Source organism: Saccostrea cucullata, unplaced genomic scaffold, assembly GCF_032062105.1.
Source record: "Saccostrea cucullata isolate Sc308-1 unplaced genomic scaffold, CSIRO_AGI_Scuc_v1 ctg39, whole genome shotgun sequence".
Lineage (NCBI taxonomy): Eukaryota > Metazoa > Mollusca > Bivalvia > Ostreida > Ostreidae > Saccostrea > Saccostrea cuccullata.
In genome coordinates, this window is record NW_026937104.1 from 477640 (window position 1) to 505495 (window position 27856).

Consider the following 27856-nt stretch of genomic DNA (forward strand, 5'->3'; position numbering starts at 1 on the left):
CAAACTGTCATAACCTAGCTTGACCTTAACTCAATACACGGCTCCCGATTCTATGAACAATAGCTCCCATTGCTCCACTCATTAAAGACTCATTATTCTTGACCACACTAGACACTGCTCTACTTTTAATTACCCTAACACAGCTTGACTAGTCTGGGCAATGCATCCAAATGCCTGTAACTCTGGACATTTAATAATAAATCACTTCATTACTTTTGAGCCTAAAATTACTACTCATCATTTACATAACACGCAAAAGAAACGCAACACCCTTCTTTAGTGGGAAATAATTATGTAAAGTAAAGAATTTTGTATCTTAAAATTATGAATATCATCAATTTGGTAAACATCGGTAATTTTACGATTGAACGATTTCCATACCATAACCGGAAGTGAAGTTTGAGTCTGCTTTACAGAAATCAAAAATTGCATGTATAACAAAACATTTGGCAATATTATAGAGTTTTAAGGGTTCTTTACTGTTCATCATAAGTAATGCAGCAATATTTCAAAAAAATAAACTCTCCTTTCGTTTCCCGTAACGATGCTAAGGCTACTTGAAAATGGCTTATGTACGCATTTCTATTGCTCTAGCTGAAAAATTTCAATGTAAAGGTGATGGAGAGTTGCTGATGCAAAATTTCATTACATTAAGCCTCAACAGGGTCTTACGTATCATATGCATTAAGGACTGTCCTTGTACCGGAAGTCCAAGGGTGGCTACACTGCTCTAAGTTAGAGAAAATTCGACCTAATCATCTGAAAAACGGGCATTTAAAAATGCCAAAGAATAATTCCTTCGCTCAGATCTCGATAGTTATGAACCTATTGTATCGTAGAAATTAAGCTGCAATTGTTGTCTAGGGCAGTCTTGCACGTTTTACTTGAATGGCTGGGAGGGGGTGTTTTAACAGTCATATTTTACTTAGTAAAGTAAACAGATAAACATTTAACATTTTTATCAAATATCTGATGTTCTGAAAAGTGAGTTTAGCCTTACTTTATTCGCTTATGAAAATCATAAGATAAAAAAAATCAAAAATCTGTAGGTAACTGCTTGTTGCGTTTCTTTTGCGTGTCAGTATATGATTCACTAATAAAATTATACAGCTAATTACTTGTCTGCATTTAATTACTAGTAAGTCTTAGCCAAATACATGAGATAATCGGAATTATTAATGTAAATAAACCTTACCAGTCATATTAATTTGAAATGTTTTATCTATTTTAGTTGCCATGAAAGAGTATATATATGTATTGTTAGTCATTTTATAGGATAGATTTTGAAAGGAAGGAGTATTACTAGTATCAGGGAAAACTGACAATCGAAAAAAGTAAAAATTGTTGTTCAGTAAAAGTGTTGGAGGGGGGTCCCTGCATCACCTCCTACTATCCTCACCCAAAAATATACACTCGCTATATGTTTTGTTCACACTTTTGTGCCACTTTTCTTAAGTATTAAGAATGGAATTAAAATTTGTGAAAGTGCAACAATGTGTTAATCAAACCCGTCTAAAAAAAAGTTTTAATAACTTTTAGATGAAATAAGATTTTTTGTATATTTTTGTGTGAAATGCTATTAAAATTTATTAGTCGTAATATTATACAGAAAATATGAACTTCAAATCTGTGTCCATGCACCTTTAAGTTTTTGCGGACAAACAGACATGCAGACAGAGGACGGACGGACAGGAGAAAACTATATATATATACATCCGAATCTTAGGAGGTCATAAATATATAACTTTTTTAATGATATATCTTTATCTTCAGCTATGTACAATGAAGTAAAATCAAGTCAACTTCAGTGTTTGAAAGCTTTGACAATTGATATATGATTTTGATAGCAAAACTTTGTAACAAAGGCAAAATCTTATCTTAGAACCTTGTTGAACTTTTATATCATGAAGACAACTAACTAAATGCGTTAACCTATAAAATTCGTATTACCTTTATTTTTCACATGAAGTGGCCAATCACAATAATTATCATTAGACATTTTTCTACCTGTTAGGTCAATTCCGCTTGTTGTTATCTTTTCTTTCAAAATAATCTTTTGTTAATGAAATGTTTCCGTTCATTAACACGATTTAGCTTGTATTACACGTTTTTCCCAGACTTAAAGATATTTTTTGTGTTAATCGTCGCACTTTATGTGAAGCTTGCTCATCGGGAGGATGTATGCATTTATCTCTGGGACTTTTTTCTTCGCCCTTCTTTGCCATACTGGTCATTTACAGAGAAATGGTATGTCCTTATTAAGCAATTGGTTTCTTATTCCTGAAAAAAGTATAAGTAACAGTATACTTTCATCCTTATTTCGGCTTTTCCTATTGATGAAATCAGGATTTATATTTAATTTGATAAAAGTTTAGAATAATGTTTAAAATTTGAAGTTTGTAAAGTTAAAATCGATAGCACATCCAAAAAGTTTACTAGGGAAAATATTTTTGATTCAAAGAGAACGTTAAATAAATAATCAAAAACTAATTATAGCAATATCTTCATTATTGGTTTTCATGTTCTTTTAAGACCATGACAATTCCTTTTTTCAAAATCAAGCACGGTTTCCACGATGTACATCGGGCTGTAGTTCTATTCCGACGAACACTCCACGACACTGTATTTCAGTTGGAAGACTATATCGGTTTCGCGGAAGATTTTGTCGAGGATGTGATTGGGTCAGATCGGGATGTGACAACACATGTAATGGTGTAAACTGTGCAAGAAACAATGGACCTCCACAATGTTACAGAAATTGCCCTTACATTAATCAAGGAATGCCAAGACATTGTATTATACCAGGTGTATTGGTTAACAACCAAGGTTTTCTATGTAGATTATGTGATAGAATACAACCGACATGTTCAAGATTGGCGTCTCGCTTTATTCCACGCTGTCCGGTTAGATGCAAAGAGGTGGTGAACGGAACCCCTGAACACTGCATCATAAGAGGACGAGTGATGAACTACCGCGGTCGGCCATGTAGGCTATGTGACACGGTTAATTTTGGCTGTGTGAGAAAAAACTTGACCATTTGTGCTGAAGCCCTGGAAACCTGCAAGACTGCACCAAAGGGTATGCCAGATTTCTGCATATCTCAAAACGTTACCAGTACACCAGCGACACCGCCATGTCTAACGTGTCCAGTCATTAGTAATTCCAGTATGTGTAGGTTCCCACCTTGCCAAAGATGCACACCACTCACTAATATAGCCACGGTTCCTCCTGAATGTATCAAAGATGGCGATATTGTGCAGATTCCCGGATACCACTACAGATGTAGCCTCTGTCCTTACATTGATCCGTTTTGTTCTGAACTTGAAGTTACTATCTGTGGAAATCAAATGGCAAACTGTGTCGGTACACCAATCGGAACACCTCAGCGCTGTATCGACCAGTCCGTGCATATATTTCTAGGAAGTCCCTGTCTGTCCTGCCCGATCCTGAAAACTGAAGAACCCGGATGTGTGAAGGAAGCGTATGATATTTGCACAGGATTTGTGTGTCCACGTGTAACTAGGCAAACTGTCATGTGCTTTGATAAAGGTCCATTTTCCAATGCCCCGAATGCTACATGCAAAACTTGTCCAATTTTACATAGGCACAAACATAATTTGTGTGCAACAGTTACCTCCTATCAGCGATTTTGATAGGTATATGTGTTCCAAAATATCATTGATAAACGAAAACAAGCCATGTTGTATTCCTATATATAGCTGAAAGAGCATGCAGAGGAAATTTTTTATTAAATTTTTATTATATACACTGTACATGCACTCTTCTTATACATGCAGTATGTACAGTTTACCGACTACATGTATGTATCATCTTCTTTCTTTGTAGTGTAAGAGGTTAATAACGGGATATTCATCTTTAGTAGGTTTTGTATGATTAATTCACGTGCAGAATCACATTAAAACTGTCGTTTAAATTGGGCATTCTTGTGAAAGCAAGGGAAACTAGCGGATTCGAGGAAAACAAGCTTGTTATTTTTTTTTTACCTGAGAAACCCAACTGCAGGCCCGTGGTCGAAGGTTACAGCTTTGGTTTCAAATTCGACAAATCGCATCCAGACGAACCATCATTGTTGGTAATTTTTTTGTCGAACATCAAAAATGTAATTTAGAGAAACCCGAAACACTGCGAAATAAAACCTGAATATAAAACGATTGCAAATCGGCCCAATATCTCAGACAATTCCAATATTATATATTTTTTGAGCGCTTGGTAAAAATATTTAAAATGTCTAACTTTCCCCCCTTAAACACTAGACAATTAAGCTATTAACAAATAAGTTGATGAATCACGAATATCAACAGTCTCTTTTAAATAAACATTTGCAATTCTATGATCGGTACAATGACTTTGTCATCAAATACAATTTATCACTAAGTCGAATATTGGTAACATCTGCATGTATCATATTTGGATATTTTTTCTTTAATAAAAATAAAAGTTAATGGTTACGCAACAAAAGAGTTTATGATAAATGAGATGAATTTCAACTACTCTGTCGTCCAATTTTCTTATTTATACTATTATATACCCTCTTCACCAGCATATGGAGTTTCTGTCTTGCAGTTGGTTCGATGCGCAATAGGATGTCCTACGTTTAAGAACAATGATTCCTCAAACGAAACAAGCTACAGTAAAAAGGAACTGCGGTTATATAGCGAAGTCACTGGGACTTATGAAAATACTTTGCCACATCCTTAATTCGTTATATCTGTATAAGGAATTCGTTATATTTATATTGCTGGGTATCTGAGAAAACTTCGCTATATCCGTGAATTCGCAATATCCGTGTTCGTACTAAACGAGTTTTGACAAATAAGTTGATGAAACAAGAATATCAACATTCCCGTTTAAAGTAATCACTTTACAAATTTTATGGTAAACAAAGTGACTTGTAAACAAATACAATTGATCGTTAAGATGAATGCTGACTGACGCTTTTCAAACAAGCTGATAGGTCATTACTTAGAAACAAACCTAGTGTTGTATAAACGGATTTTTCCGTTTGCCCGAAGACGACTGAGCTTACAAACTGAGCTTACAACGGGTGTGACCTGTAAGGAATATTAATAAATCCTCAAGAGAGGTTGCTTTCTAAGCATAATAATTTTAAACGATCTAAAAAGGTTACAAAAAAGGAGAGAAATTAAAGAGGAGATGAGGGTACATCTGGTCATTTCTCATTAATTAAATGCTTTTTAGAAAATGATTTACGATTTTTTTTTAATCAGAAAACTAATTAACTTTAAATTGGTTTGTTTTTAAGCCTAACAGCTTCCTAATTGATGATTACGTCACCTACTCGACAAACATCCCTGGATGGACAAAAAAAATCGAGAAATGTGCTAAATGTGCTTATATGACCCTGGCAGGGATATCGATCAATGTCGATCTAACGCTTGTTTTCGAGACTCAGCAACACGCATCCAGTCATCTATTTATATTGATCTAATGGTTATCAATACATATCTTTTGAAAGTTTCAGATGGGATCTTCTATGATCTTGTTGCATTCGGAGCAATATAATTGAAATTCAAACCCATCGAGGACGAGCGCTGCTTTTGGACATCGTTAATTACTGTAATGATTGGATGTTAAAATAAGATTTAGTACTTTGTTAATTTTGCAAGATGACAGATGCATAGAATACTATGAAAGTCCAGGTAAGATATCAAGGATTGTTCTAATTTATTTTGTTCAATTCTTTGTAGATTGAGGTAGAGAAAGTGATAATGTTTTAATTGTGACAATCGATCCGTTGTTGGATGCATAATAAGAGGTTCGTTAGCAATAAAAATGTTTTGATACCAAATCGTCCTATGCAATGATAATTTGCTTTTTTCATACCTCCATAGAAATTATCCCTGAACATTACAAAATAAGATAAAACCGAATGGTGAAATTTAGATAATGTTAATTTCGCATTAAAAGTTTTGAGTCCTTGTTCCTTATTACGTGCTAGTGGTATCATTCTCTTTTTTCTGACACTATAATAAAGAGGCACAACATGTATAAAACTGACATTTTTTCTTAATATTACATGTTTTTAGTCATTTACATTAATTTAACATTTGTTTACAAGAATAAAAAAATTATTCGCGGGAAAAATATTCATGAACCACAAAGTATCACAGTTTTGCTGAATATTCTTTAAGAAAAAGAATTAAGAATTCTTTATTCTTTTCTTATATATTTGCTAATGCTCTAGATAAAAGATTTTATAACTTTTAAATACTCCTGAGGGTTTCCTTTAAATGTTACACGCACCCCTCTACTTTCCAGGGTAGAATAAAAGGCTATATGAATTTCCATATTAAAGATACTTATAAAATAAGGATATGGAGATAACGATCAGTACTCAATATACAGGAGCAGAGCTAACACGAAGCTCAAAAACATCAGAGGTGGGATCAGGTACCATGGAGGAGTTAGCATCCCCTTCCGACCGGTCACGCCCGCCATGCGCCCCTTGTCATTATTGGGAAATAACGGAAAAAATCCGTCGTCAATTCAGTGTATAATCAATGGACTAACAATTAGAACGAAAAACTTCTGTCAGCATTTGACTCAATGTTAAATTGTATTTGCTGACTATTGACCTCATAAACAGCAATAATTGTATAGTATTTGATTACAATGTCATTGTATCGACCATAAAACTTACGAAATGATGACTTTAAACGAGACTGCTGATATTCTTGTTTCATCGACTTGTTTGTCAATAGTTTGCCTCGTTTTAGAAATTGTTCATACGTAGAGCATGCTCTTGCGTATCGAATCAACTGAGATATACAAACGCCGTATGCAGGTGATGAAGGTATATTGCTGCATAAGTAAGGGAAGTTGGCGATAGAAAAGTTAAAGTCATCCGGTTTATCATATATAGATTGGTTAGATTGGTTAGATTGGTTAAAAACCATTATAACCATTGGTTAGATTACCAATAACGACTTTTTCAAGTAAAATATCCAAATTTGAAACAGATGTGTCAGACCCTGTGGTATCTATTAATTTGAGTTCACCAAGATGTATCGTATCGACGTAGGAATGGAAATTACCATTGCTAATTGACAACACGTCGTCGATATATCTAAATGTCGAGTTGAAGGCTACAACAAGTGTTTTCTTCTTTTCACGCATAAGATTTTGCACAAATTCTGCTTATATGAATACAAAAATAGGTTTGCTTACAAAAGATTGCAATTGGTATCCATGGGAATTCCAGCAGATTGTTGGAAGACATGGTCTCCAAAACCAAATAGATATTGTCAATCATAAACATAAGCATCTTTTTGATGTCGACTTCAGAGTACTTGTGTGTACAATCAGAATGTGTTTTAACAAAATAATTTTGAATATGACCAATGACCAGATAAGTAAAGTTACGAGTTCCATTCTTATTGAAAAAGCAGCTGTCAATGATATCAAAAATCCTGGACTGTAATTTATCGTGTGGAATGGCTATGTATACAGTCGAAGATGTAGATTTTGGTGAAATCTTGTGATTTCAAATTGTCCAACAGTTCTTTAGAATTTTTGAGTTTCCACATCTGATTCACACCACTTCTTGAATATACCGTTTCAATTTTTGATTTTAAAAGTCTTTTAATTTATTTTTAATTTTTTTTTTGAAAGAAGACAACAATTGAATTGACTTTATCTAATTATCAATCTTATCTATTTCATCTAACAATAAAAAACCATTGCACAATAGAATTTACAGAAATATACATGTGATGACTCATCAAAGTATCTAAATTGTAGGACTTTTGTCAAGGAACCCCTTTTTTCGAAGTGTTATTTTTTGAAACATTTTACACTCTTAATTTATAAGAGGCAATTTAATTATCTGCCTGATTCCATCCTTTGATGAAAAGAAATATAAGACATAAATATTTCAGAAATCGACCTGATTCATTCATTTGTTTTACCTTGCAAGGTAACAATTTGGCAAATTAGAGATGCTTTCTAATGAAGTCCCAATTGGTTTATAAAAGCAAACTTAGCTCTGATAATTCCAAGATTAGTTTAAAATCTTTTAGAGGCATTTATTACGGCTGACTAAGAAAGACGAACGGCAACCATACAAAAGAAGGATAAAATATTCATAAATCTTAACTAACAGAACAAGGCAGATGTTTTGCAGAAAACCATTCAAAAATCACTTTCATTTGCCTAATGAATATTTAAAAAAAAAGTTGCAGAAAGGAGAAGTTGGATATTTAAATAGACAATAAATACCAATCAGAAGAAAAAAAGACAAGAAAAGAAAAAAAGAATATACGACACTGCAAAACAGCAAATAACTCCTCTTTGTAGAGAATTTAGAGATAAAGAAAAAAAATGTTGTTGCTTTGGAAAGCATGCGCAACAGGACAAAAAAGGTATTTCATAAATCTGACAATGGAGCAACACTGGTACAGATAAACAATAAGATTTTCAGACTTATTGAACATATACCTTGAAGTAAACTAGATAAAGATTATTGTGTGGTATTAATGGTGTTGAAAATGAATAGGAAAAGTAGTAAAAAACGACTTGATGTATGAAAATCTGCAGTGGAGAGCTTTAGTCGAAAAAATTCTTATTACTGCTGCTTATGATCAAAGAAGACCACAAACTAAACAAAATTTAATTCTCTCAGTCATGGCCTAAAATGATTTCACATCTGCAGAAGAACAAGACTTAGGGGTGTTATTTTGGGAAGGTTTGGAAGCCTGAATTTAAACATTTCAACCTGACATTAGACATTATAATATAAACCAGGGAGAAGAATGCCGTGAAATGTAAAAGACATAATAATAATAATGATGATAATAATCATAATTAATAATAAAGAGAATTACAGATATCCTGGTTGAAGTAGAAGTAATGACTTAATGTACACAACGGAAGAAAAACTATGTCACAGCAAATAAGGACGAGGTACAAATTTTTTGAATCATACTGAAAGTCTACTTGAAATACATGGAGATAACGAAGAGTATTGAAGCTCAAACGACCATCCATAAAATATATAAGAGGAGCAGCTTAAACATGATATCTCTTCAACATCAGAGGTGGGATCAGGTGCCATGGAGGCAGCATCTCCTACCGACCGGTCACACCCGCCGTCTGCTCCTTGCATGATCGGGAAAAACTGAAAAATCCGTCGATAAATCAGTGTCTATATAATAACCAAACAATTAGTATGGAAAACGTTCATCAGCCATTAACTTAACGATATATTGTATTTGCCGGCGAGGTCATTTTATCAAACATAAAACTTTCGAAATGATGCCTTTAAACGAGATTCTTGATATTCTTGTTTCATAAACTTGTTTTGTCAATAACTAACATGTTCCTTCTTGTATTTCAAAAGTTTAATCTACCCATGTTCTCCTGGGAAAAAAATTTAGTTTTCTATTTTTAAAATGAAGGGACGAGGGACAAAAAATCTTGCATATATACATATCCATTCGTACAGTCCATCTCTTTTGCAAAGAGTGACGGTACATTGGGGGAAAATTGTTCTCTTTCAAATTAATATTAGAAGAAAATATTTTGACTTGCTAGATTTTATTTATTAAAGTTGTTATGTGAGTTACTGAATCGACTCTAAACTATTTGTTCTTCTAACATCAAAACAGATTTTCCTTTGTCTTATTCCGAAGATCCTCCGTGATGTACCTCAGTATGTACATGTATTCAGCATAGTTCTGAATTAGTTTCCTTCGCCCAACAGTTTCTTTTTATAGTCTTGTACGAAGCTACGTGATGCAATTTTTTTTTATTATTTTATATGCAAACGTTTTATTTTTCTGATAAAAAGAACATTAGTCATTTATCACAAGCAATAATCTCATTAGGAAAATTCCAATAAACATTAGAAAAACAGATCGAAGGTGAAATCGTGCGAGTAGCACTTATTTAACTTCAATAAATTTAAGAATCGTTTTATCAATTTTTGTTTCAATCATGAAAAAAAAATTGCTGTAGGGCCAATCTTTGATAAATTATAGATAGCACCTTTTCACTGATTCACTCTCACAAACTCACACTGTATATTCCATATAATGCCTGATTTTGATTAGTCATCCCGTTTCAGGACAGACCTCTTACTAACTAGCTAACTGCTCAAAGATATATGACCAACATTATAAACTTTTGATTGATATCTTCCCTTATAGGCTATTACTGTAAAATGAAGCATTTGTTGCATCTGAGAATGTAAATGTTTTGTAAGACTTACCAAAAGTCTGGATTTTGCTCTTGGTTGGTTTTTATATATCATAAGTAAGTAAAGTGACATGTGTACATATATTCATATTCACAAACTGCATAAAGGATATGGAGATAACGAAAAGTATTATATATCAAAGTCCATAAAACAATACAAAATAGGAGCAGAGCAAACACGGACCTTCAAAACATCAGAGGTGATGTATAAAATAACAATTTCAACGTTTAACACGCGGCCCATCGGGTCTATATGCCATTTTAAACACAAACTTTAAAAAATATAGAAAATAAAGAGATACATGTAAACAAAATAAAAATATTATGATTGTTTATAAATCACCAGAAAAAGACAGAGGATATGTTTTCACCAAAATCAGTTTTATGAGGTATCTTAACCTTCTGGCTTGTGGTGAAGTTTCTCAAGTATTCTTCACGTCACGCGTGCTTACATCTTAATTTGAAACCATGATTCTTCTAGAGAATATGATTTTAGTTGTATATCATTTGATACAGCTGTTATATGATCATTCTGTTAAAACATTTTGAAGACACTGTGCTAAATGACGATGGCCTTGATGCTCCGAGAAAAGAAACGTTAAAGTACACGAGAGTCTTAGAACGGACTTAAAACACACCCTGCTAAGACCTCTTCCAAATCCAAAGAAGTGTTTTGTTCTCGGTACCGATGATATTAAGTTAGCAAACAGGATATTGAAAGTCTCTACATGTGTCTTTGATTGTTGTTGCTCGACAATCTGGATTCCCGAGGCGTGTTCAGGACCGGAGATGTCGGGTTTCCGGTCTTAAATTGAATCTTGGACCTGCCTCGTTTAGGTGACGTCCAACTATTAAATGTTTAAAAATAGATTAAGCAGTAATTGGCTAACGAATTGGTCGGGTTAAAACAGGTGCTCTCTTATCACGAAATGTAATCAATTAGTACAATGTCATTAGTCTGTTGATGAATGTTTTATAGTATAATTGAGTTCTGTTAATGATGATATATTTTTCCTTGATATTAAATTTGTATCCAGAGGAAAAATAAGACTTAAAAAAAAAAGATCACTGACCTCTTCTGATAGGTTTACGGATAACCTAAATTTGCCATTTTGCGGTTAATTACTTGTTCATATTATAGCAAAAGAAAAAAAGAAACATATAAAATAGTATAATAATAATCTTTTAATTTATTTCTGTGGGGGAAAATGCAGATCTGATATAACTTTTCAAAAATATTTTTTTTAAAATAAAAATTAGATCAAATGTGTAATACAGTAAGTACTAGTACTGTAGATTCCTTATTTTTCGCGAGTACTTTTATCGCGAACTGGCTCTTAAACGTCAAATCGCGAGAATTATAATTTGCGAATGGACGGTTGATCAATAGATTTTACAAAGATTTCAGAACTATAAAAATAAAAGCGAGTAAGATTTTTTCGCGAGTAATGCTTCTCGCGAAATTATGCGGAAATTAACTCCTTGCGTTTAATTAGGAATCTACAGTATGTGCAAATCTAAGATATAAAAGTAAAATAGCGCTTGTTTTATTTGAAGAATGACGAATTGCAGTTACACAGCGAGTAATGGGACCTTTTTTAGTCTTCAGTGTGTTAATTTCTGTTGCATGGGAGAAGATGTTAATTATTGTTCATCTTCAACTTGTTCAAGCACTTCATCGTCCGAAGACAATCTACCAGTATTGTGAGTACAGATATCATTTTTATAACAGTATTTACGTTCTTTATGTAAGTATTTATAATCCTCAAGATAATTGTTTTCCTAATATCCTTGTAATTTTTATGCTGGTCAAATCAAACCATTATATTTCAGTCAGGCCTTAAGTTGAACCAAAGGATCTCCCTCTCTACCTTAATTCAATTAAGTTTTATATATCAATCTGTGGCCCTTTTCACAAAAAATCTTACGACTAAGTTGAAAATATTACATTTCCGTGATTTTTTGTTAAATAAAAATATGTTTTAAACTACTTTTACTAATAAGTAAGTTAAAGAAATAGAAACATTAGATTTTTAGAAGTCCTTGTTCAGCTTAGATACTTATTAAGGAATGGGAAAATTTTCCATTTTAGTCGTAAGGTTTCTTTTGTGAAAACGTTCACAGGTCAGCCTTTGGTGTATATTAGATACCTGTAACATATTCACTTGTTTAGTCAGGGAAAATGAATGAACACAATGCTGGTTATATTTGCATTTGGAAACACAAAGGAAATATCATATAGATTCATCATTTATCTACGGTAGGTAAATAAACCAATGCAATACCATAATAACATAGATGATTTGATAATAGGAACTATTTACATACCACCTTCAAATTCTCGCTTTTCTTCTGTTGAAATTTTTGATGCACTTGAAAGAGAAATATCAAACATAGCAATTGAAAATAAATATATATGCTTAGTTGGTGATTTGAATAGTAGGGTGTCAACTGGAAAGGATTTTAAAAAATATTTAGAAACTGTAACCCCTGTTATTGGTGAAAATATTTTACTTGAAGAGTATGTTGATGTAAACCAAATGGAAAAATACAATTTTGCTGTCGAGAGAAAATCTAAAGATGTAGTTATTAATTAATATGGAAGAAGACTCCTAGATGTTTGTAAACAGTGTAATATTTTTATACATGTACTTAATGGCAGATGAAGAGGTGATAGTGATGGGGAATTAACTTGTAAACAAACAAGTGTTGTGGATTATTGTATAGCCAATATTGATTTTATAAAATATGTGTCAGATTCCAAGATACTACAATTTTGCTCACTCTTTTCAGATGTGCATAATCCTATTGAAGTTTCATTAATGTTTAGAAATGAACATTTTATAAGGTGTAGAACTGATGATTAACCTCCTGGCCTTTGTTATGTAGTTGCTAAAAACTGGGATACTGATAAAAAGTTGAACTACCAAAAATATGTTGAAAAAAAGGTGAATGTAGTTAAAAAATGATATAAAAAAAACTGTGCAGTTGAAGATACTAATTTGGAGTTTATTGATAATATTGTAAATAAGGTTGGTGAAATCTTTGTAGAAAGTGCTAAAGAAGTATTTGGCACCAAAAAAAAAAAATTATACAAACTGTAACAAAGAAATCAAAAACTGTAAAGTTAATAAACCCTGGTTTACGGCTGATTGTAAATGTGCCAGGCAAAATTATAGAAAAGCAAAGAGACTGTATAAAAAATTGGTGGTTCTATTTTCAAAACAAACTTGTATGAAAAAGAAAAGTTGTATAATCAGAAACTAAAGCTTGCAAACATTAAACATAGAACAGAAATGAAAAAGAAACTTAAATATCTACGTACTTTAAACGCTAAAGAATATTGGAAAATTTTAAATACAAACATAAACAAGCAAAGATGTATGGCTGACCTAAACGATCTGTATAATTTTTATAAAGACTGTAGCAATATGCAATTCAATGAATCAAACGAGAACTATGTTTTGAATGAGGAAGAACTCCTTCTAGTATCTGATATGTAGTTGAATCACTATATTAATCAACCAATAACACATGATGAAGTTCTGAAATGTATTAAATTATTGACAGAATTATAAATGAGTACATCAAGAGTACATCTGACTGTTTACTGAACGTGTATGTTGAGCTATTTAATAGAATATTTGATTCTGGAATAATTCCTTCACAGTGGACTAATGGTAATATAATCCCAATATATAAAAATAAAGGTGATAAGTCTGATCCTAAAAATTACAGACCACTTACAATAATAAGTTGTTTGGGTAAATTGTTCACTTACATTATGAATGAGAGACTAAATAACTATGCTGATAGAGCTCAACTTATCTTGGAGAACCAAGCCGGTTTTCGAAAAGATTTTTCTACTCTGGATCACATTTTTTCATTATACTCACTTATTGAACTGTTTAAGGCAGGTCCACACTTTTACGGATCCGGTTTTTATTTTACACACCAATATAAAATTTTGATTATCATTTGTCTATTGAAATAACTTCTTTTTGGATGATTGAAAATGATTTAGCAAGTATATATTTGTTTATTATAGTGTCATTGTGCACACAAAGCATTTAATGTACATTATTTATATGAATAACCACTTTGCACTCTGTCTATAGAATCTATATGTAATTTAGTACATACACAAACAGAGAATTCTTAATTGCCTTTATGGACCTAAAGCTTTTTATTTTTTTTAAACAAACTAAATTGAGATCTATTTTATTTTTAATTTTAAGCCTATATCATCTTTTAAAATTTACTTTTAAAATAAATTTTGCGAAGAAAGATTGAAAAATAGATATTCCAAAAATGGGGGTATAGGTGTTCAAAAGGATGTTTTGTGAAATTTTTCTGATCAACCATAATAAAGAAGGTGTTTTTGGTAACCTAAGATATAATTCTAAATAATTGTAAAGAAAAAAAGCATGTAAACGTATAAAATTTTGAGAAATATTTAAAATAAAGATATTTTGAGGTTTTTCTCTGAAAGATTTTGACAGAATCAACATCAATTTTTTAGTGTTTTCAAATAGAAATTTCAAATATTCTCTTGACAAATGAATATTTTTGATTTTCATAAGTTTTAGCATTAATTTGATGTGATTTGGTACATAGCTAACTATAATATGATGTCACACTTCTACATGTTGAATTTTGGCTGTTGAAATTTTAGAGGTATGTACTTCGAGACATGTTACATGAAAATTAACCTGCAAAGATATGTTTTTATGGATGTTTTAGTTAGATTATGACTTACTCAAGATTTTCAAATCAAAAAATAAACAGTTTGACAGAAAATTTTGAAAGTACGGACCTACCTTAAATTATATAAAAAGAAACTGTACTGTGTTTTTATAGATTTCGAGAAAGCCTTTGACTCAGTCTGGCGATTAGATCTTTAGAATAAAATTTATTAAACAATATAGATGGCAAATGTTTTAAAGTTATAACTAATATGTATAAGGATATTAAATCAAGAGTAGTAGTTAACGGAGTATCATCAGAAATGTTTTCATGTACTGTAGGAGTAAGACAAGGTGAAAATTTATCACCATTTTTATTTGCACTGTATCTAAATGATCTTGAAGGATTTTTGTTTGACAAAAATATAAAAGGTTTGAAAAATCTATCTGAGAAAATTGAAGATGAACTTAATATATATCTGCGGCTTTATGTTTCACTCTTTGCAGATGATACTATTATATTATCAGAATCCCCTGCAGATCTTAAGTACCAGCTTGAGATGAATACTGTAAAAAATGGCACTTGGGGGTTAATAGTGCTAAAAACAAAAGTTGTTATATTTGGTAAAGGTAAAAGATGTAATAATAATACATTTAAGTTTGCATGTGTTCCATTGGAAATTATTGAAAATTTTAAATAGGAGTAACATTTAGTAAAAGTAGATCTTTCAATTTGAATATTAAGGATATGAATGAAAAAGCTACAAAAGAAATGTATGGAGCTCTTCGAAAATGTAGAAAACATAATCTTTCAATTGATTGTAAACTAGATGTGTTTGACAAAATTTTTAGTGAAACCAATTTTGTTATATGGTTGTGAAATATGGGTATTTTGTAATATCGCTCTTATAGAGAGACTTCATCTAAAATTTTGTAAGCATGGATTTCATTATTTATTTAACTTACTGACCCATACATAAAGAATTCTAGATTAAAATTTATTATATATATATTTATATAAATTTTAAATATTATTACTTAAAAATGTATTATTATACAAATCCTAATGTTTTTAAGTTTGACCAACTATTTAATTTGAACAGCAGGGAAAAATTAACTAAATTATGTAAATTTATTGGAATTATAATGGAGACAGTCGACTCTCTTGGTCTGTGACACTGTCATTTTTTTCCACTGTTTTTTTCTTTTTCTTTGTCTCACGCATGTTTAATTGTAAATATTCTATGTAATATCCTCTCTATACTGTTTTGTACAGTTTATGAGAATAAAGTCTTGTCTTGTCAATAAAATTGTCAAGTAATTAATGGTGAATTTTGAGATATCCTCGGCATACAAAGTAGAGCTACATTTTTTATATATTCAGCGTCATATACATTCATATACATTCACTTAAAAAGAGTGGATTAACTGTCTATTTATGCTTTCATAGTATCAAAGGTATACCGAAAATCAGAGATGTCATAAATAAGTGATAAACTATTTTTCTATTTTATTTTGCAAACGTCAAGATCGATCCAGCTCTTCATTTTTTATTCATGATCACACTCCACTTTTGATTCTCTTAGCAAAGTTTATAATCATTAAAAAGGTATATGGAAAAAGAAAAGGTGTCATTTTAAGGCTTTCTCCTTTTACATTTTTTTTCTGCTTTGTTTACAAAATCCATAATTCGTTTTGAATTTAAAGCAGTGATGACGGGGAGTTGTGGTTGTATATAATCTAACCAAAAAATACAGATAGTGCATGATGGAGATCAACTGATTTTTCATTTGTTCTTTCAAATGTTTTACTTTCTTTTTTACATTTAAATTGATTAAGAGTGATTATTTCATTTTCTCTTTAAAAAAGAAGCAGAGTTTTTTGTTCTTTTTTTTTTTTAAATTCAACAATGTTTTCTTTCTTCTTCGTTTTTTGCCTAAATATAACTTTTTCAAATTTTGAAATGAAAATCGTTAAATATTGTCTCAAAACTAGCTATATATTATAAGAAGAAAATCAAGGAGTAGCTATTTCTTTAATTATGATATTACTCTTTTTCAAATTTAAAAATGAAAATCTTAAAATATGGTAACTATTTCTTTAATTTTGATATCTTCTTCCTTTTTTACTTTGTTATTTTATTTTAAGTTAAAGTTTATTTGGAAACACGGAGATAACGAACAGTATTCAATATCAAAAGTCCATAAAACAATACAAAACAGGAGCAGAGCAAACACGGCAAACATCAGAGGGCCATGCAGGAGTTAGCATCCTCTGTCGACCGGTCGGAACCGCCGTGTGCTCCTTGTCATGATCGGGAAATAACGGAAAAATCGGTCATCAATTCAGTGTAGTAACGTTATTTATTTTCATACTGTTTGTGATCTCCATATACATGTATTTCATTGCTTAACATATACGAGGGCTGTTCAATAAATGATCTCCTTGGTGCTCAGAAAGAAGCAAAAGACGCTTTTCAATGATTTAGTCTTCATGATTTAACTTACTAATCTCTTTTAATCAAAACACATGTCCGTAACATTTTTTATCCAATTTCTGATTGTTTTTAGAACTCATTTTTGGGTATGACCCTTAGCATACTGAAAAATGGCAGATCCTATCATTTCCTGAGCTTATTTCTTCCTTCTGAAAGGTGTTTTATCAAGTTTGGAAGCAGAAACAAGTGAAAAGGTCAAAGATCTGGCGAAATTGTTAATGTGAAAAAACATTAAGTTTATTCCGAAAACCCCTTTACTCTTTAGGGCGAGCGGGTTTGGACGCTGTCATGAAGAAATCTAATGTGGTGGATTCCTGATTCTGGGTCCTTCCTCTAATAAACCTTTCGATTTTTTGCAAAAAATTTGCTTTTTAGCCTCCTCCAGAGATTAAACTGTCTCCCCGAATACGAATTTGAAACAATACCAGGAATGTTTAAGAAAATTGCATATAAATGTCTTTGTGCTCTTGTAATTCTTTGCTCATGTCAGACCTTCGCTGTTTTTATCAAGTACATCTTATGGTAAATTTTGTTTTGAGGGTTTTAAGCAAAAGATTCAAGTTCCATTATCTGTGTGAATATCAAACAAACGTGGATAACTACAATTACTGATATTTTAAAATAATTGTTAAGGAGGAACAGGACCTCTAGCTTAAAAAATTCCTGTCAATGAATTTTTTTCGTATTTTTTATATTACTAATTTAATATGTACTTAACATTTTAAAACGGTCCTGTCAAAGGATTTCTTGACTTATTTAAAAGATATCGCCCCACAAATACCGCCCCGTGAAGAGTTTGTAGGGAGTTTAGATACCTCATGTTTACGGGCCCATAACGGAGTCCATCATGCGAATTTTTACGCACAAACGATAAATATTATAGATAACACTATATACTCAAATCTTTCAGAATATTCATAGTGTTTAGATTATCTGAAAGCAATTGTTTTAATTTTAAATAGTATTTGGGTATGATAATTTCTGCATTTTTCAAGGCAGCTTCAACGACAAAAACCTCACTGGGAAAAATTCTGTCAATAAATATTTCTAAATTTACGATTGAATGTCAGTCCTTCATCGTAATTATTTACTGCATAAATATCACAGGGTGAAGCTTACCTCAATTTCGCACAGGACATCGTTGAATTAGACGTAAGCATGATAAAAACACTGAACACGTTTGTATTTTCCGAGTGCGGGAAATCAATTGTGACGTCACACGAAAACATAAACATTCAAAATTATCTAAATAGAGAGAATCTCTGCTACTAAACACGAAAAAATATTAATCTTAAAAAATCTGCTTCAGAAATTTATCACGATACATTGACTGTGACCTGTTTATTATGTTTAAGAAAATTGCATATAAATAAAACTGATCATGACGGGTGTGTGTACTTGATCTCGCTGCACTGAAAATTCAAACACTACGTCTATGACGTCCCTGACGTCAAACTGCAGGGTAAAGAGAAACAAATGTATGGATTGGGCAACTTCATAATTATCTAAATGATGGCAAGATCTTTAAAAATTTTATGAATAATAATTTCTAAAATTAAACATGTTAAATGTTTAAACAACAATTTTAGAATTTAGAATAAAATTCCGCAAGAACTGTTGATTTTAAAAACGTTTAACATGTATATCATCACCGATTATGACGTAATATGTCTTTTTAGTCATGTGACATGTGCCCTGTCTCCTCTTAAGACATTCGTACACGCTGTCGTTTTCACTCATTTTTCAAAATATAGGGTGACCGTTGAGTACTAAGCTTTTTTACCATCAAACGTTTCTTAAAAACAGTGTAAACTACTCCCGAAATGATGTCTACGCAATGTGTCTTAAAGTCAATAATACATCATCAAATATTAATTGTTGAAATTTGGCAAACAGTACATAAGTTGTTATAATTTCTGCTGTCAAGGATGGTACCCATTTTTGATGCCCATTATATAACTTTTTATCATTGAAATCCACCTGCTCATTTGTCTATAAAACAAGCATTGGTTGCGGTAAATGTCACATATTTCAGTGAATATTTCTTTGGAAATTTTAACAAGTTTTACAGCAGCTTTAATGAAGCTTTTATTTTCACTCTAGTTTACTTACTCTTTACCATTCATTTATAATGCAGTGTCTCGAATAGCCCTTGTTTTCCAGCTCCTCACAATGAAACTATTTAATGAAAAGTGGTCACATAAACTGTTCTAAATTCATTAAAGATTAAATAAATGAGAGAAAGTCAAGCTTAATGTCATATGATATCTGTATTGTATTTCATACAGTTCAGGACATTATTTATTGAACAACCCTCGTATATAAAGCATATGTGGAATAAAAGGAAATTCAGGGAATAAAAAATTCCATAGTAATCAATCTTGAGCTAATCCCTATAAAGGTTGCAAGAATCTAATAAAAATCTGTGCAGAAATAAATGATAATGACCTTTTGGGGGGTAGTTTTCTTGATAGTTTTGAAAATTATTGCTTTTATAGATAATAGTAACGGTTTTCCTTAATTAAAAAAAATATCATCGAAGAAGAACGTTTTGTATGTAAAACCTTCGAGATTCTTTAGTGTTAAAGCTTAATGGGTTTCTGTACTTTTATTAACAAAATTAAAAGACCGACGAGTCAATGTCCGAGGTCTATAGATCTCACAGGAAGTGACTTATAATAGCAGCAGCACAGTTCTGTATGAACCCCGTGAAGCGTGATTGGCCAGTATATGTAATCGATTTTAGGTTTTGCTTAATTTGACACTAATATAAGGGTTCTGTTAATTTTTTTTTTAATGAAAGCTGACGTCACTGATGTTTTGCTATTAACAGAAATAAGAACAATATTAATTTAAAAAATCGATTATTTGCCTATTAAAATTATATTCAACGATGTCGTTAATGAAAGGTTCCGTAAAATAAATATAGCAATACATATATACTTGATTTATGAAATGTGTAATTCTTGATGTAAATGTAAGTTTTATTTCTTGAATAATTGATAGGCTTACTAATTATTTGACAGAAGTATAGAATAAACAATCATGATCGAAGTACAAAGTTTAGCTGGTTGAATCTAATGTAGATTAAAGAAAAGTGCAAGCAGTCTCTTTGGCACCGATTCTCTCGTTATTATCATTAAAACATTGTTGCGTGTTTAACTGAATATCCTTTAAACTTTATACACCAGTTCAGTGACATCCATCAAAAAATTTGCTGTTGATGCAAAAAAGGGATAATTACAAGGTATGAATACTGTACGAGCTTGACATGTGAGCACTTTGTACTTTACATATATCGACGTACGTCATCGCCAATTTAATAAAAAGGTGCAAAAAAGAGATTAAAAAAAAACGGTATTATTATTATTTTGATATTAAAAAAACACATGCTTTAATAGCAATAACGAGCAAAAATAAGCAAATAAATAATTTTAAAAAAAAACAAAAGAAATGTTTATTTCACTGAAAGAATCTTCAAACTTTTTTTGTTTTATCTTTTAGCCTTGTTGAGCATGGTTTGATAAAAAAAAATATCATATAACGTAACAATCATATTATGACTTCCAGTCACAAGCTGTCTCATGAGCACTGATCTTAACAATATATATAGTAGTCATAACGTCATTAAATAACTAATTAATGGTTCAGAATCGTTCGCGTACCGTGCGTGCTAGGAATATTTATAACTTCCTTTTTCTTCTACTTTTATACAAGAAAAAGCTTTCATAGATTTAAAAATAAGTGTCATATCAACATTTATCGCATCGAGTTGGTAGTTTTGTGCTCTATTCACAAATGGCATTGTGTATTTGTCATTAATTTTTTTTCAAAACATTATCTTCGCCTTTTTCATTGTTATCATAAATGATGAAATATTTTTTTAACCTTCTTTTTGATTTAGTGTTTTTTATTAGATTTGTTAAATATCAGACAATGTTTGGTATAATTATTATCAAAATTGCATGGTTGCTGCGATAAATGTTTTAAAAGAATGTATGGTTGACATACTCTTTTTCGCATTACTGATATCAAACCGACTATTTCTTTGGTCGTAGGCTTTTTGGACTTTTAACTCTCGCTGATATTAACTTATTTTCAGATTTTGGGGAATCCTGGGAGGTATATTCGCCATAGGAATTATTCTGATTGCAGTTACCTACGTAATATGCCGATTCCGATCTCCAAATAGCTGCAGTGAGTACCAAGTCATTATTTATGCATGCTATAGTACATGTAATCTTATATTTTGAAAGTTACTTATAGCGATAATTTTATTGCTACTTTAACCAAGTTTCCTCATAAAAATTGAGGTAGTTTACCAGGCATGTGTGCAAGATATCACAAGACATGGTTCCTCTGTCATATTATTTGAAATTACTTGAATTTGCAATAATTATTATCACAATTTAAGTTACATTTATTTTTTTTTTAAACTTCTATCAAAATCAGTTTAGAAATGAAAATATAACGTTAATTATAAAGGTTTTATGTTACGAAGAGAAGCAAAACAAATATTTGAGGAACATGTCGTTATATTTCAATTCATCAATTGTGATAATCTTTGTCTGGTGTTTTAAAGAATAAAACGATCCAATTAAAACATCGAAAATATTTTTATACATAATCTGTGTTTTTCAGGTAAGGTAATTTCATTCTTTAAAAATAAATTTTTCATGCATTTACATTTCGAAAACGCATGTTGTATTGATTTGCTTTGTTGTGATTCTTCTATTAACGTTTTATCAAATTTGCTTTTGCAGCAAAAAGTTATACAGATGACGAAATGTTTGATGAAGAATCGATGGCGTCACAAAGAAGACGGTCTTCGTTATTTGTCACCAAATATTTTATGCGACGAGAGAGTATTTGGAGATTGAAAACTAGGAGAAAATCTCAGCTGACTGTAAAAGTTCACGGGAATCATGCCAGCACAAGTAAACCAGTCGTATCAGAACATTTGACAAAAAACAACCATGTGAAAAGTGGACGTGTACATTTAAGTAGCAGAGGAGGTGGCAACAAAAACCCATCATCAGGACTACCTGAAGTTGTTGATTGATTTTTTTCAAAATAGATAAATAATAATTTTTAAACTTATCTCAGAGTTTAAATTGAATAAACATGCCCTAGTTTGATACGTGGAGAGGAAGAAACTTGAAACAACGAAGAGAATAATATATGTGAATATTTTCAAATTTGTTTTGTTATTAAATAACACAACTAGAGTACTATGAGCAATGATACCCCCTCTCTCATGTTTTGCTCTGGGAGACACGAAATAAGTGTCAGATCAAAAGTAAAATAGAAGGTATACAGTGGTATTATGTAATGAAGAATCTCTGAATGTATCATTAAATTTTATTTAGTGGTAATTGAGAAGGGTCGTGGATAAGAGATGGGTACCCTTCAATATTACAGAAAGAAATGCCGTGTCCATGATTTGCTCTTAGAACCCAAAATATGTATCTGATCCAAAAGTAACAGCTGCACAGTGGCTCTAAGTGACAAAGATTCTGTGAAAGTCTAATTAAATTTCAATCAGTCGGGGAGTTGAAGATAAGAGATTGGTACCCCAAATCGTAACAGACAGACGGACATCTCGATCACTAATATACCCTCCCTTTTTTCGTAGCGGTAATGGCAATTTTGAAAATGTAGCGGTAATGATACTCACCAACAGACTTGGTTTTGATTATTGTGACAATTTTACCTTTTACCTTTTTTTGTAAATTCTGAAACCGAAAAAAATTTGTTTTCTGATATCAAATCAAGACAGATGTGTTTAACTTTAATCTTTTTAAAGATTTTTAATCTTTACTCAACTTTTTAAGTATTTCTGTGTACATGCGGAAATAGGTATATGTACTTTGAAAAAAAAAATCAGGAATTGTATTTAGCAACGATTAAACTATTAAATGCTCGGAACATCTTGCGGTTAATCTATTAGCAATTCTGCATTCGATTGGCATCCATGATATATATTATCACTGTGCTTTCAAAAATCTTGGGAATGTATGCTGATTCTTTTGTACAAAAACATCTGATTTTACTATTAATTTAAACTATAAATATCTTTGAAAAATATCATTGAAAAGTTTCTTTATCAATAACATGTGTAATGTTCATATCTTAAAATAGTCATTCAGATTTAATGTTTTCCCACGTTTAGGAATTTGCTATACCAGCAGAATGTTATATGTTAAATACAAGTTCAGTAATTGATGTTGACAGTTTCAGCCACGCCGATTTGTGTAATCATTTAGTTATGTAGTTTAGAATTAAAGCGTTAAACCGGGCAGACGTGTTTTCTGTTATAAGTGTCTAGAACACGGACAGTACATTGGCGACGAGGATAACAACAATGGCAAAGGCATTGCAGTTACCTGCAATTAATCCATTTGATGTTAACGGTGACCAAACAAGTGTCTCACAAAGGTGGGACAGGTGGAAGAAAACCTTTGAATTCCACCTAACAGCATCCGGCATTACGGATAAAGCGCAAAAAAGGGCTTTATTTCTACATTCCGCGGGAAGTGAAGTTCAAGAAATATTTGATACTCTTGGGGAGTCGGGAGATGATTTGGACGGTGCCAAAAAGAAATTAGATGAGTACTTCCAACCAAAACGGAACATAGCATTTGAGCGTCATTTGTTCAGGAACGCGGCACAAGGTGAAATAGAAAAAATTGACAGTTTTGTGACTAGGCTGCGCAAACTGGCCGTAACCTGTGAATTTGAGAAGCCAGACGACAACATTCGCGATCAAATCGTTGAAAAGTGTAGATCGTCAAAATTAAGAAAAAGACTCCTAAAGGAAAAGGAATTAACTTTAAAAAATGCAATGGACATAGCCCGAGCTGGCGAAATCGTAGACGAGCAAGCAGACAGATTCAAGGGCTGTGAAACATTTTCAAACTCCGATGTTAACACTGTTAGGCCGTCGGTAAATCACAGGAAAAAGTACGTATCTGAGAAAAGTTCTCAGAAAGATGCCACGTGTTTTCGGTGCGGGCGGAAGGGCCACATTGCAAGGAACTGTACAATTACTAAGGACAAAACGTGTAATAAGTGCGGGAAAAAGGGTCATTTCGCAAAAGTGTGTAAGACCAAATCGGATACCCCGCGCACTAGACCAGGTAAGGACCGCAGTACAAAGCATGTTCATTTAGTGCAGAGCGAGTCCTCAGATGACGAGTTCGCATTTGCTGTCTACAAAAAAGATACAAATGGCATGATAGACGTTAGCGTGGGCGGAGCTAAGATACAGATGCTAATTGACTCTGGCGCGAGCTGCAATATCGTTAACCACAATGTATGGAGCGCCGTTAGAGCTAACGATGAAACAATGTCTCTGTCGAGAAGCACAAAAAGATTGTTTTCTTACGGATCAAAGGAACCTTTACAAATACTAGGAACATTTCGGGCTGTCACCAAGCATGGACTGCGTGAAACATATGCAGAGTTTGCTGTCGTTGAGGGCGATTATATTTCCTTACTAGGAAAAGACACAGCGGTAGAGCTAGGAGTTTTACGCATAGGGACCGATGAGCCGAACCTATGCTCCGTTAGAAATGAACTTGATAGGATTGTTGCCTCAAGAAATTCTGTTTTCAATGGAGTAGGGAAACTGGAAAATTTTCAACTGAAAATTCATATCGACAAGACCGTGACCCCTGTAGCACAACCGTTACGACGCTTACCATTTAATGTGAGGAAGAGCGTGAACAAAAAGCTCGAGGAGCTGGAGAAGATGGACATAATTGAGAAGGTAAACAGCCCAACGGCTTGGGTGTCGCCACTTGTCGTTGTGCCTAAGAAAAACGGGGAAATTCGAATCTGTGTTGATATGAGACGGGTCAACACTGCCGTTCAACGTGAGCGATACCCGATTCCGACTGTGGATGAAATGCTTGAAGATATGAACGGCAGCACAGTGTTCTCAAAACTTGATTTACGTTGGGGATACCACCAAATAGAGCTAGACGAGGAATCAAGAGAGATAACCACATTTGTGACACACGAGGGCCTTTACCGCTATAAGCGCCTCATGTTCGGAATTTCCTCAGCATCTGAGATCTACCAAAGAGTAATTGGACAAGTTATTCAAGGTATCAAAGGAGTGAGGAATTTGTCTGATGACATCATAGTTTACGGGACGGACCAGGCGGATCATAACAAGAAACTTACGAAAGTGCTTGACAGACTAGCTGAGAAAGGGCTTACCCTTAACAGAGAAAAATGCGAATTCGGTCTATCTAAAATTGTTTTCCTCGGACATGTGATTTCATCAGAGGGGGTTAAACCTGACCAGGAAAAGATCAAAGCAGTATCGGAGACCAGGACGCCGAGCAACAGTTCCGAAATAAGGAGCTTCCTGGGGCTGGCAAATTACTGCGGCCGTTTTATACCTAACTTCTCAACGATAGCTGCCCCGTTACGAGAACTTACAAGAAAGAACACGCACTGGAGTTGGACGAAAAGACACCAGGATGCGTTTGACATGCTTAAAAGAGCGCTCGTAAGTGCCGAAGCACTAGCATACTACAATCCAAAAGCCGAGACAAGGATAATCGTGGATGCGAGTCCCGTTGGACTTGGGGCCATTCTAGCACAGAAACAACCAGACGGATTGTTCAAACCAATTGCATATTCAAGTCGAACTCTAACCGACGTTGAGCAACGGTACTCGCAGACTGAGCGCGAGGCTCTAGGTGTCGTGTTTGGTTGTGAAAAGTTTCACATGTATATATACGGGCTAGAATTCGAAATCTGGACGGATCACAAGCCGTTGACCTACATTTTTTCCCCAAAGTCGAAACCACCAGCTAGAATCGAGCGATGGATATTGCGACTTCAACCGTATAAATATAAGATTGTCTATATACCTGGACCAAAGAATGCTGCTGATGCTCTATCCAGATTGAGTCAGAATCAGGCTTGCCGAATACGCCACATTGCAGACGAGTATGCGCATTTCATTGCAGATAATGCTGTACCGAAAGCACTCACTATTCAAGAAGTTCGTCAGAAAACATCGGAGGACCGAGAACTCGTCGAGATTATGAGGAGGATCGAAACAGGGCATGGCCGTCTGGATCCTAAAATTCGTACTGTGGAAACGGAACTTTCAGTCGTCGACGGAATAGTATTACGTGGATCGCGCATCATACTGCCTAAATGCCTGAGGAGACAAACAATACAGCTGGCCCACGAAGGACACCAGGGCATTGTCCGCACGAAACAAAGACTAAGAGAAAAGGTATGGTGGCCAGGCATAGATACAGAAGCTGAGCGATTTGTTAGAACATGTCAACAATGCCAACTTTTGTCGAACAACAATAGGCCCGAACCAGTTCGAACAACGGTATTACCCGACGGGCCATGGCAGGATCTGGCTATAGATCTTATGGGACCGTTTCCTTCTGGGGAGTATCTACTAGTCGTTATAGACTATTTCTCCCGATTTCAGGAAGTAGCCATTATGAAAAAGATAACCAGTGAGAAGATCATTCTTCAACTTGAGAGTATGTTCGCGAGGCACGGCTTACCTTACAGTATGCGAAGCGACAACGGACCACAGTTTGTGTCAGAGGAATTTAAGGGATACCTGAATTCAAATGGTATCAAACACATTCGGACTACACCATACTGGCCACAAGGAAATGGGGAGGTAGAAAGGCAAAACCGAACACTACTCAAAGCCATTAAAGCTGCAAACGCAGAAGGCAAGGATTGGAGACAAGAACTACCCAAGTTTTTACTTGCGTACCGTGCGACCCCACATTCTACAACCGGAAAAAGCCCTGCAGAGTTATTATATAATCGGAAAATTCATACCAAGTTACCAGAGATCAGTGCAAGAATCGATCACAAAGAAATAAGAGAAACGGACGCAAGACGGAAAGAGGATTTTAAAATAAGAGCGGATGAGAAGCGCCGCGCCATACCGTGTGAAATTGAGATCGGTGACACTGTTGTACAACGTCAGCCAAAGCGCGATAAGTTGTCAACCGAGTTCGCTCCTGAGAAGTTCATCGTGAGGGAGAAATGCAGAAATGCAGCGACTCTCGAGGATGAAAATGGATCGTTGATTAAGCGAAACTGCACGGCTATAAAGAAATTTATATCGAGCGACGAAAACGAAACAGAATCGCATGACCCCGAAATGAGCGCAGACGAAACAGGAGACGAATTGGATAAAGACCGTTCTGTCACAGATACCGGAAGACCAACCCGGGAACGTAAACCACCCACCTATCTAAAAGACTATGTGACCACCTGAGAAAAGAAAAGGATGACTTTTTGTTATTTGACTGTAACTTTATTCTGTATTTGTATAAAGATTAGTTATTGGCATTACAGGCTGTCATTTCAGAAATTATGTAAAGATTAGTTTTTCTGTCTAAGGTGAAGAGGGATGTAATGTTCATATCTT

At 33.3% G+C, this 27856-nt stretch overlaps 3 protein-coding genes across 3 annotated transcripts; all 3 read left to right on the top strand.

Moving 5' to 3' along the window:
* The first annotated feature begins 2177 nt into the window (after positions 1-2177).
* LOC134247348 (uncharacterized) lies at positions 2178-3653 on the top strand. The gene is made up of 2 exons (XM_062729722.1): positions 2178-2247; positions 2533-3653. The coding sequence occupies exons 1-2, from the start codon at positions 2178-2180 to the stop codon at positions 3651-3653; spliced, it is 1191 nt and encodes a 396-aa protein (XP_062585706.1).
* A 7137-nt stretch (positions 3654-10790) lies between these two features.
* On the top strand, positions 10791-22548 carry LOC134247331 (uncharacterized). The gene is made up of 4 exons (XM_062729703.1): positions 10791-11073; positions 11794-11940; positions 21521-21615; positions 22182-22548. The coding sequence occupies exons 2-4, from the start codon at positions 11795-11797 to the stop codon at positions 22478-22480; spliced, it is 540 nt and encodes a 179-aa protein (XP_062585687.1). The 5' UTR covers positions 10791-11073; position 11794; the 3' UTR covers positions 22481-22548.
* A 1234-nt stretch (positions 22549-23782) lies between these two features.
* Positions 23783-27703, top strand: LOC134247349 (uncharacterized protein K02A2.6-like). The gene has a single exon (XM_062729723.1). The coding sequence runs from the start codon at positions 23783-23785 to the stop codon at positions 27701-27703; it is 3921 nt and encodes a 1306-aa protein (XP_062585707.1).
* Positions 27704-27856: the final 153 nt, after the last annotated feature.

What these genes read in the sequence shown, in the direction of transcription:
- LOC134247348 (XM_062729722.1), top strand. Translation starts at nt 2,178, where the DNA reads ATGTATGCATTTATCTCTGGGACTTTTTTCTTCGCCCTTCTTTGCCAT. An exon ending in TGGTCATTTACAGAGAAATG is followed by an intron (nt 2,248 to 2,532) that starts GTATGTCCTTAT and finishes TGTTCTTTTAAG; the next exon opens with ACCATGACAATTCCTTTTTT.
- LOC134247331 (XM_062729703.1), top strand. Translation starts at nt 11,795, where the DNA reads ATGACGAATTGCAGTTACACAGCGAGTAATGGGACCTTTTTTAGTCTT. An exon ending in GAAGACAATCTACCAGTATT is followed by an intron (nt 11,941 to 21,520) that starts GTGAGTACAGAT and finishes ACTTATTTTCAG; the next exon opens with ATTTTGGGGAATCCTGGGAG. An exon ending in CCGATCTCCAAATAGCTGCA is followed by an intron (nt 21,616 to 22,181) that starts GTGAGTACCAAG and finishes TTGCTTTTGCAG; the next exon opens with CAAAAAGTTATACAGATGAC.
- LOC134247349 (XM_062729723.1), top strand. Translation starts at nt 23,783, where the DNA reads ATGGCAAAGGCATTGCAGTTACCTGCAATTAATCCATTTGATGTTAAC.